The 11,053-nt window shown below is 41.8% G+C and overlaps 1 protein-coding gene across 1 annotated transcript; it reads right to left on the bottom strand.

Moving 5' to 3' along the window:
* Positions 1-375: 375 nt before the first annotated feature.
* Positions 376-10,478, bottom strand: micall2a (mical-like 2a). Its single transcript, XM_070848390.1, has 17 exons — positions 10,326-10,478; positions 9,971-10,019; positions 8,732-8,873; positions 8,418-8,584; positions 8,128-8,258; positions 7,529-8,038; positions 7,227-7,411; positions 6,031-6,088; positions 5,345-5,544; positions 4,165-4,272; positions 3,925-3,989; positions 3,624-3,747; positions 1,352-1,454; positions 934-1,007; positions 731-845; positions 564-610; positions 376-475 (listed from the first exon to the last, which is right to left on the bottom strand). Exons 1-17 carry the CDS (start codon positions 10,466-10,468, stop codon positions 396-398), a joined length of 2,301 nt encoding a protein of 766 aa, XP_070704491.1. The 5' UTR covers positions 10,469-10,478; the 3' UTR covers positions 376-395.
* Positions 10,479-11,053: the final 575 nt, after the last annotated feature.

The raw sequence follows: 11,053 nt of genomic DNA, 5'->3' as shown, positions 1-11,053 counted from the left end.
TTAACTCACCATTTTCTTTTTAAGTGGAAAACAAAAAAAACCAAAAAAAAAAAAAACCATGACCCCTCTTGTGGAAAACAAACAAACCAAAGACTGAACCCTGAAAAAAGCCATTTAGAAATTCTCATTTCACTTAACAGAAGAAGAAGAACTGAAGGTGAATGTTGAACAAAAATAAGGTTTTACCTGAAGCCTTATTTTGAAATATTCTACAACTAAAAACACAACACGTGATACAATATATGCTATCTGATTTAACCTGTTCGTTTGCCTTCTTCTTAACACACCATGTACTGTGGTACTTCAATATAAAAACCTTAACACCGTTAAAAGGGCATAATAACACAATGGGGTTTCCATTCAGCATGAAAGTTTGGTAAAAACTGCCTTGAGCATCATTCCACACGTCTTTTACTTCTTCGCCTGAACAGTTTTGAGATGGAGGATTTCCTTTTATTTTTGGCTTTCTTTACTCCTGTCCATCAAAAGTAAAAAGTGTTTATTAGATTGAAGCTTTCAAAGTGGAAAGTCTCATTTAAAAGAGCAGCATTTTGTACACTTACCAAGATTCTGCATCATTTCATTCAACTGCTGATCTTCCTCCACTTCCCTGAAATTGATCAAATATAAAACTAGTAATGCAGTTTGTCCTGTTTGCACATCAAGCGGTTATATCACCAGCATTAGTGATCAATCCTGTAAACCTTAATGATCAGATGCATCGTGTTACCTCAGCCTGTCTTCATCCAAACCCTCCACAATCGCGTTTCTGCCGTCCACAATCTGCATCAGTCTCTGCATCAGCTTCTTCTCCTGCAGTCGCTCCTCACTGGACTTTAAATGATCTGTGAAACCGAGCTGACAAACTTTAGTGTTTGAAGAGCAAAGTAAAAAACACGGAGCCGATGCTGAGAAGAGCGCGTGGTCCTTCACCTGGTTTCTCCAGCAGCCTGCGAAGTTCTCCCTCCACGTCCGTCTGCTGCTGCTCCAGCTCCTGAGTCCTGGCTCTGAGAGAAATACGCATCAAGTCACATCATTTTGCAAAACTTTAAAAACAATCTGAAGCTAATATTTGGTTTGACTTGATAAATTAGAATCCGTCCTAGTTTTAAACAAGCGTATAGAAATACTGAGAACTATAAAAACATTTCAAAAGAGGAATTGTTTATATAATTAAATACAAAAATAGCTTTTATAGCACAAAGTTTAACACAGACTGAAGTAAAAGCCTGTCTGAGATACACAATTACTGTTATTAGCTAATTCATTAGTTAAACATGATAATGACGATTTAAGAATCTCAATGTGCATCTTCCCCTCAGATTTAAGCCATGAAACACGCAGTACTCACATGTATACGAGCTCTGATTCCCTTCTGATGTACATTTGTTTTTTTTGAATGAGGTTGAACCAGTCAACCATCAATGGGTCCATCAATATGTCCCCCTCTCCCTCTGAAAGACAACAGCACCATTTAAAAAGGTCAGAAATACCAAAGTTATCATCATCATTATAGGATAATTCTTCAGTAATGGTCACAGCACTGATATTGTACATATTGGGTAATGAATCAATAGTGATCAGCTCATTTAAATGTAATCAAACAGCTACGATGCCTGAAGAGATTCTCTGTAGAGGCTTTTCTTTTATATCTGCTCTGCTAACTTGTACAGAGCAACTTGTGAGCAAACTAAATCCTGCAGGAACAAATGAAGCTTAAAGCGAGTGTTCAGACTGCAGTCTTGGCTCTGAGCTCTTCTGATGTCAAATAAAGCAGTGACTGACATTAAAGAGGAAGCTGCACAATAATTCTGTTTACCGTTTTCATTTAGACTTTTTGGTTATTTTACATCATCTTATTTAATATAAACAGTCAAGAAGCCTCATCCAGAATGATGCTTCATTTTATTTTCAACAGATCAACGCTTTGTTTTCGTATGACTGTATTAGCTGCACAATAAATACAATTAAGTGTGATAACAAATTAGGATTTTGAATAATTTGGCTGGTATGCAGCAGCAGCAGCAGGGTGCAAAGTGACTCACATGCTGGGACCATGTTAGTATTTCACTAAAGGGACTCTGGCAGCTAATAATACACGACCCTGTGCCTTCCATGTAGGTTATCTTAAATATGACACTTAACGTAAACATCACTGTCTGAAACACTAAATTAGAGATTAAACTATTAGCCGTTTTCATTCATTCAACACTTTCTGGTTCCAGGTTTCTCAAATTTGACAATTTGTTGCTTTTCTTTGTCAAATATGAAAGTAAATCAAATATCTTTGGGTTTGAGTTTTGGTAGTGACTCGAAATATCCATTTTTATTGTCACCTTTGGAAGTTTAAATGTGCATTTCTCATGATTTTCTGACATTTCTCGACAAGAAGTATGGATTAAATCGGCAGATTAATAGATAATGATCAGTTGCAGCCTTACAGTAACTACACACCTATAATATAATTCCTTAACTACATGCTTCCCCCAAGCAGTCTTAATATGCAGCTCACATGCAGGAGATGTAAAGCAACATGGAGGGAATACATGAAGAATTTGTCTATCACTTATCTAAAGATTTAGCAAAAGTCCAGTAGGGATTAGTTTCATTATTTTGATGTTTTGGGTGTTCAGTATTCATCAAGGATCTTTTTGGCCATTATTTTTTTCTTTTTTAAAGTCCAAAACACACTGAAGCTTTGGCAAAGAGAGATTGATGCATCCTAAAATGTTACAGGATGTTTAAATAAAGTCATCAGCAACATTGTGATATGCACATCTTGCATTTTGTGCTTCATAACGTCAGACTGGGTTACCTTAGTAGGTGGAACAATAGAGTTTTAGCTTACCAGAGTGAAGATTTGCCAAACACAATCAATCAAAACATACACCAAAGCCACGTGGACAAGAGGACTGAGGACAAGTCGGCCTACATGCGGCCATCATCAGAACAAACACTCAGATTTTATTTGGAATTGAACTCGAGTGCCAGGGTTTAGTTTTTACAATGACAAATTCCAGTTGAGAAGTTGATGATCTCCTAGGTGGTGTGCAATTGATGTCAAATTCTGGCCAAGCGATTGCATGCTCAGGCTTCCTGGGTGGTGCGAAGGAAAAAAAAAGTACGCAATCGACCAGAATATATTACTATACCCAAGTCATGTTGACCTTGAGCAAAGCAATCAGGCCCCCTACTCCCACTACCTCAAAAGAGAAGCAACATCCCTGTGGGCTGTCTGTGCCTCTCACCTCATTTGGCTGCAGAAACAGTAATAGAAATGGCAGGTAAATCCCCTGAACACACACACACACACACACACAGCTCCAGCTGACTGTGAGTGAATGTGTGTGTCCTGTGTGAATCAACCAGCACACAACTCTGCACCGGAGATGCTCTCACCGAAGCAGCAGTGGGATTCACCGGTTTGCACAGATACAATAAAATATCAAAGTTTGTGTTGAGGTTATTTACTGCAAGAGAGCAAAAATTGTCCAGTTCTTTTGCCGCAGAGTTGTTCGAGGGACTGTTTATTTTTCCACAACTGCACAGATTGTTTAGATGTGATGTCAGAAACAAAGCAAAAAAAGGAAGGAAGTGGGTAAAATGAGTGACAGTAAAAGTACCTTCCTCACAGCTGCGGAGTTTTTTTTCCAGCTCCACACCCTCCTTCTCCAGCTGAGCCAGGTTTGTCTCAATATCAGTCAGCTCCCTCTCGATCTGCTCCACTGGAATATGATAAGGCTTCACCTGATATAAAAACAGAGGAACTTATGTGTTGATAACTTTCATTTGAAAATGTTGTCTTTGGCCACTTAAACGTAAAGAAGGCCGTCCATTTTTTTTTTTTTTTACTGGGAATGTAATGAAAGCATATTTGTAGAGCTGTTAATTAATCTCTTAAGAGACTTAATAGAGGGAACTTACAGAGGGTGACCTCATTTCAGTCCTGGAGGCGTTGGTGGGTGACAAATACTTTCCCTTTTTAGCGCCTAAGAGGTAGATAAAATAGGATTAGATAGCCCTTTCATGGCAGCTTTTCAGAGAAGCATTGTCACATATGACTTCACCTGATTTATTTTCAGGGAAAAATGACTGCTCATATGAAATCAACAAGATGGCTGAGGCCACGTATGTGCAGCTTTGATGATGATATTTTTAACCAACCTGACGAATTTCCTTGATTGGCTGGAGCAGTCGTTGAGGCGCTAATAGATTCCACAGCTGGTCGTCTGGGTGGGGATTTCACAGCCGAGTGACTCCCGTGTTTAAAACCTAAAATAAGGACAGAATTTTACATGCTGTGCAGCTGCAGAGAGTTCAGTGTGCTAATGCCTTTTTCTGTTTTGTGCTAAAGCAGACAAAAAATAAATAAATACTTACAATCAGTCTATGTGGATGTTGCTTTGTGAATTTTTGCCATGCTAGCAGTGTGGTGGGATTGCAACATTGATCTGTTTATTGGCAAATTCACCACTTCAGCCCAGAACTATTGAATGGTTTGGCATCAAACTTCTCAAACATTCATGGTTCCCAGAGGCTGAACTTTTCCCTCTAGTGCCACCATGAAGTTGGCATTTGTAATTTTGTGTGAAATGTCTAAAAAAATAAAATCCTCTGACTTTTCCTCTACAAGTCATCAGGTCATACATTTTTCTCAATTCTTTAGTTTATGACTAAACGCCAATTAACAACTTTTAGCATACTTACAACCTAAAGCAGCCTGCATAATCATATAGCTCAGCGTAATCAATGTTTTTATAGTGACAATGAATACAATGTGAGAGGGGTCACTTGTAGTTAAAAATCTGCTGCTCCTGTCGGCTTTATGGAGCTTAGTAAGTTTCAGCTTGCTGTTTAGCTGTCTGACCTGCAACTTTACTGTTTTGGTTCACTCTCAGCGCTCTCATAGCACTGCTGCAGCAGGCAACGGTTTTCTGTAAAAAAGCTCTAAAAACCCAATGTACACTGCCTGCTCAGCACCAAAAAACAGACAGACCCAGTTAGTGACTAGGTGTTGAATAAAGGAGCAGCTAAAGAGCCAGATATTTCCTTCAGGAGTTGGTAGAGAACAAAAGCAGAGCTACAAGACTTTGCTATTTAACACAGACATGTAACAATACTGCTTAATTTTCATGGAACGACCTAGACGAGCTCAAAAATGTTTCTTAATATCGAGTCAATAAGGTGCATTGAGGCAAAGAATATAGTTTTTGACTAGATGTCATTTTAGTAGATTAAATCATTCTATATTATTAGAATTGTGTAAATTCTAAACATGGAGATTTCCATGAGATCGACCGACTCTACTGGTAGTTAAATGTCTCAGTGTACAGAAGCTACTCACCGAGGTTTCCAGAGGCCATCTGAGGTTTCTGGGGAGACAATTCTCGTAAGTGTGCTGGATCAAATTGAGCAAAGCTAACTGGAGGAGTTGGCGGTGCTGGAGCCGAGGGAGGCCTCGTTGTACTGATGGAGACATTGGAGGAAGTCGTGGACATGATTCCAGGCTTATGTTGCTCAGTAAAGGCTTCAGTTTCAGCATCTCTGCAAGAAAGACCCAATAAAATGAACCTTTATATTTTTTATTTACATTCTTAAATGGTGACATTAGCCTTATCTGGCATGGACGCAATACACCCAGAAGCTGCACAGAAAGAATATTCAAGAAAAAAAGGCCTCACCTTTTTACTTTGTAAAGATAAAGGTGGTGAAAACAATGGCGGAATCATCAGCAGGGATTAGAAGGGAGAGAATCTAGTGTTAGAGTAGGAAAAGTTCAGGCCTGGCACTCCTTGGGGCTTGTTACGATGGGGGACAGAGCTAGCGTCTGCACTCTGAGCCAGTCCACATTAACAGAGATGGATGAAGCTCGATGATTCTGCATTCTGGAGAGTTAATAAGCTGAATGGTCAGGGATGTCTTAAAACAAATCTTCTGAAGTCGTATTGTGTCCACCTGTGTGACCTTCCCACCTCCACCTTAGTGAGTCATGAAGCAACAGTGCTAATTAAAATGATCGATGATACTTACTTTAGACGAGGCTCAGTCTTCAAAGGTTTGAGCTTTGACTGCCACTCGTGGACTGGATCTGCAGGCAAATGATTTAGACAGAAAGAAAAGTTTATCACCACTTCATCCGTCACATGAATAACTGTCGAATATATTCTTGATTTCAAAACCAGGGACGCATTCTCACAGACTTATCTGACATCTGCTTTAGCAATGAAGTGTGCAATCAAAGCAGTTAAAGTTCCTTTATAAAGTAAACACCACTCGCCTGTAATGAGGTTTCTTTGCGTCTTTATGATGCAAGTAGGTTCAAGTACAAAACTTTCTGACGCTGCAATCACTATGCTTTCTTGCAAGTAAAATAATGTGATTGAATTTATTAATTCAAAGCCAGAAGTTCTGCTTGTTACTGAGGTGAATCTCATGGGCTGGATCAAACAAAAACTTTTGGATTTACGTTTTAAAATCAATGTAGTTTTTACATTTGGTTTGCAGAGTCAATAGTTTTGGTCTCAAACTTATATATTGATTACATAATATAAAGACACAAAAATACCCTCTTTTCTGCACAGCTGATAACGAGTGCAGCGATTGGTTTCATTATCTAGTCTCCAACAATAATCCCCTAATGCAACTGATCTTCACCTGCATATCTGTATTAATAAAGTAGTCTCTAATTTGCAAGTGAGACAAACAGTTTTAAAATGTTTAATTGAACAAACTAACCACTAAAATTTGACAAATCAATTATCTTAATTTCCAAGACGAGTTAGAGTGATGTCCACGGTCAATCTGTGGTTTAAATTAGGAGGTAACATTATTAGCTTCCATGACAGAGAGACTCAAAGATGATAATTTTCTGACCATTTGTGCAAAAAAAAAAAAAAAACCAACAGTAATTGTGTTTCTGTCTGAGAAGTTACCGACTGTCAGGATGCTGCACTCATGCTGGCACATCCATCCAAAGGGAGTGACAGTTCAACTATGAAAGTTCATTACAAGTGTGAGACAGAAATTAAAACGTCAGTATCCAACAGTGAGCCAACATCATGCTAAACGCACTGGCTGTATAAATAGGTCAAAAATGACAAAAGGGCTTTGTTTTCTATGAATGCGTTCGGAGACAGAGCGAGATTGGGGGAGGAGGGAGGGTTGGATGTTGGCTGGATGTCAAATAATGGATCAAGAACAAGTGAAATGAGTTTAGTAGCGCTTGCCTTTGGCGGTTGTGTGTACAGTTGTTGGCCTTGTGTTGTCTTTGTTGATGGCTGTCAGACATGGCGATTCCTTATTGTTTGTCTGGCTGGTGGAGAGCTGTCCTGCCCAGTTTCCTGCTGGGCCTTGGCTGCATTTCTCCTTTCTCAAACCGGGTCTGTCAGCTGAACTTGGCTCATCTCCAAACCTGCAGAGAGAGAAAGCCCTCACCATCGGCCTTAATAACAAGAGTCATTACAAAACCATACAGGCCGTGGGACAGACCAAATACTGCAGAGGAGAGTCTATTCCTGCCAATACTCACCGTCTCTCTGCTGATCGGAGGGTGAACGGACGTTTGTTGTTATTGTTGCAGTTTTCTTCGGCCAGTTTCTTTCCAATGGTTGCCCTCGCTCTGTTCTTCTCATCATCCGGACTCGGTGGGACCTTTGGCCTTCCTGAAACACTTGCGGGCTCTGTGGGCTTCCTGTTACCTGTTGAGGCCTCCGCAACTGGCAGCGCGGCCTGGAAAAACCTCTGCCGTGCCGACTGGGTCTTCTGCGCCGAGGCCGTCCAGGACCGGGAAGGTGGAGCAGGGCTGGCTGGCTTCGCGACAATATTCAGCGGGGCTGACAGCACAGAAGAGGGGCGTGGAGCAGGCTGGGTCCGGCTGGCACCGTTTAAACGCCAAGCTGAACTGGTGGGTTCGTGTTTGATCGCAGCCTCCGAGGAGGAAGGTTTGCAACTGTTGTGGTGGGCGTTGCAGATAAAAGTGTCTGGATTCTTCCCAGGTTTGTAGCCTCCAGCATGAAGCACACTGGAGCATTCACTGCATCTGGTGGAAGTTTATTAACATGAAATTATGAATGCAACAAACACAGTGCTCGACAGGAAAGCGTTAATGAATACAGATCCAGCTCTTACTTGAAACAGCTTCTGTGATAGAGCTTGCCTTCCACAAAGTGCCTCTGAACCAGATGAACGTGACTCTTGCATGCAGCACATTTGCTATTGAGGGTCCCATTTTTGTTGGCGTTTTCTGCCAGAACCTCCTTCTGTGAGAGAAAACCAAACCTGATGTAACTTACACTACCTGATCAACATTTACCTAACCCACTGAAAAAGGAAAACTCCTCCTTGTTCTTAAATTTAAAAAAAAAAAAAAAAAAAAGTCAACAGCGATGTACAATTTCAGATGCTTGATGAGTACTGACCTGAACTGCAGCTCTGGCCAACTTTGGTGAGGTCTTAGCACCAAGAGTGGAAGGTAAATGATTCTCAATGGCGGTTTTAGACACAAAGGTTTTGGCAACCACTGGGAGATTTTTCTTCTCTGATGGCTCCTCCTTGGAGCCCTCTGCTGGCCTCTTCACACCTCCCACTGAGGGAAAGTAAAACACTATTAGTGTCACAACAAACTCTAGCACAGGACACAAAGAATATGTCTCAACCTAAACTAAGCTCTGAATTAAAGGCTCAATCTTAGCTATACAGTCTCTTAGGACACATGAACCAGCCATGTTCTCACTGGGAGGCCGTCCTTTGAAGTAGTTGTAGTACTGGGAGACGTAGGTGAGAATGCTCAGCCTGTCTGGGATCCTTAAAGCCACCATGTCCTCTGCATCTAACAAAGCTGGGATGCCCAGCTTCTCCTCTGCGACCTGAAAAGCCTTTACAGAAGAACACAAATACACTGTTTCACCAAACAGCCATCAACTCCTGCCAAGGCAGCATTTAATGGCAGAGTATAATGGACCAAGTAAACAAATCCAAAGCATCTTTGCCATATAAAAACAGGGTATTCACTGGACGCAGTAATGCCGGCTCCTACAATTACAGCATGTGTAAAAATGTCAGACAATGCTCTCTCCTTTAAATAGACGCGCAGCAGCCTGTGGCTCGGCCCAGAGAGGTCTGGAAAGGGCTGCATAATGAATAGTGCACTTCCTGTGAGCTGGTAGGGATAAGAAAAGGGATGGAGGGAGAAGGATATCGGGGCATTGTTTAGGATCAGCCTGGACATGCTCATTAAATTTAAAGCAAAGCCTTACTGAATACCAAGTCTGTAAAAGAAAAGCACCGGAAGCTGAAAACTAAAGCTGGTTTTGCTGCAAAATACATAAAGCCAATTTCTTATTTAACAGCTTGTGAAATAACCACCTGTAGGAAACGTGACACTATTCATGAAATATAGAAGGGTGTGAATTACCACACTAGCCACGGTCTCATGTTTCAGTGCAGGGAGCATCTTCAGCAGCTGATCAAAACTACAACCTCAACTCAAACACACTATTCACTGGCCACAAATCTGGTTTCTTCTTGCATAACCCCGAAGAAGAACACAACACCAGTGGCTCCAAGTGAATCAGCATCACCAGGATCGAGTGGCAGATGACAGCGGGCCTCATTCAAAATGAATAAACTGCTCAGAGTGTCCCCTGAGCTCGGGTTTGTTGATGACACAGCCAAGACAACAGGGAAGTCGTACAGGGTGCACACACTCTGCAGCGCTTGCTGGGGCCTGTGATCCTCAGAGGAAGCTGGGAAAATGGACAGAGACTAAATAATGGAGAAGTCCATGCTCAGGTCATGCAGGGGTTAACAAAATAAATGAGGTCAAGTGGACAGAGGCAGAGGAAAGATTCTGAAATGTTTAGTTTGCTTCACTGCTCCGTCGTTAAAATATTTCACCAACCTGCAGCGGAAATCCCAAAACAACAACAAATACTGTGTGGATGGTTTTCTAGTGTTTGACTGGACGTCTTACCAGTCTGTTGTTCTCAAACACATCCTCCTTTCTGAGTGAGTCATAGTCTCTGGGAAAACAGAAATACAATGAACAGAGAGAGATGTTAGAGGTTAGACATGTAGAGGAAACCCTTATCTAAACTTTGGATCAGGACTCTCAGGAGTTTAACTTCTTAAAATAGCTGTTGTATTTACAAAGGGATCATTTTTCTCATAAAAGTTGTGGTTTTTCTTAGAAATAATGTTTAGAAACAGCAGAATTAGCCTCCCAACTAAACCAAAAGGACGAGAAACAAATCTGAATTAAACAATTTTAGGTCAATAACATTGAACCAGACACAGCAGAATATCTGAAGCTACAGTGAAACACTTACATCAGGTCCGGTCTGTACTTGTGTAGAAGCGCACAAAAAGCCAATCCGTTCCTGAAAGACGTGGTCATGTTGGTGATGGCCACATCTCTGTAGCCCTCACAGTGCGTCTTACACCACTGCTCCAGAGCCTTGATGGCCGCCATGCTCCCAGCCCGACCGACTCCGTGCGCACTGAGGACGGGCAGCGTGCGCAACAGGCAGAGGTCTGACTGTGGAGGAGCCGGAGGAAAGGGAGGTAAGAACAAAAGTCCCCGTTCAGGATTTGTCCGTGAACTGCAGCGCTGCAGCTGCGTCCTGTTTCCTCCTTTTACCTGAGTGACCGCCGAGGCTCCGGGACGGAGCTGCGCTCATTACACTAATTGATACCGACTGCTGATTCGTCACTCACAGCCGGAGAGGTAAATAATAATGCTTCTAGTGTTTGGAGTTCAGTCCTAGAGAGATTGGTGCAGAATTCAGAGACGGAGCTCCCAATCAAACCACTCGACAATATGAGTACAGCTCTCAGTGTGCAAGGTCAAATTCCACTCAGTCCAGCCTGCACGCTTCATCCTGCAGACAGCACCACAACTGGGTGACCAAGGCTTTGGTGTTGACACTATGAGACGTTGCAGGGTGTTCACAGAGAGCACCCAGTGCCTCTAACACAGCCCTAAATATGTGACCTCCATGCTTACTGTCTAATTAGAGTGGTCTGCAGTCTGGAGAAGCCATCTTGGGGAAATGAA

Source organism: Pempheris klunzingeri, chromosome 17, assembly GCF_042242105.1.
Source record: "Pempheris klunzingeri isolate RE-2024b chromosome 17, fPemKlu1.hap1, whole genome shotgun sequence".
Lineage (NCBI taxonomy): Eukaryota > Metazoa > Chordata > Actinopteri > Acropomatiformes > Pempheridae > Pempheris > Pempheris klunzingeri.
Note: the sequence above shows the minus strand (reverse complement) of the source record. Positions and strands in the feature narration are given on the sequence as shown.

Bases quoted from the DNA above. Each gene is read 5' to 3' on its own strand.
- micall2a (XM_070848390.1), bottom strand. From the start codon at position 10,468: ATGGCGGCCATCAAGGCTCTGGAGCAGTGGTGTAAGACGCACTGTGAG. The intron at 8,039-8,127 runs GTAAGAGCTGGA...AACTTCCACCAG, and splicing joins TATCACAGAAGCTGTTTCAA to ATGCAGTGAATGCTCCAGTG. The intron at 611-730 runs GTAACACGATGC...GATCAATTTCAG, and splicing joins TTGGATGAAGACAGGCTGAG to GGAAGTGGAGGAAGATCAGC.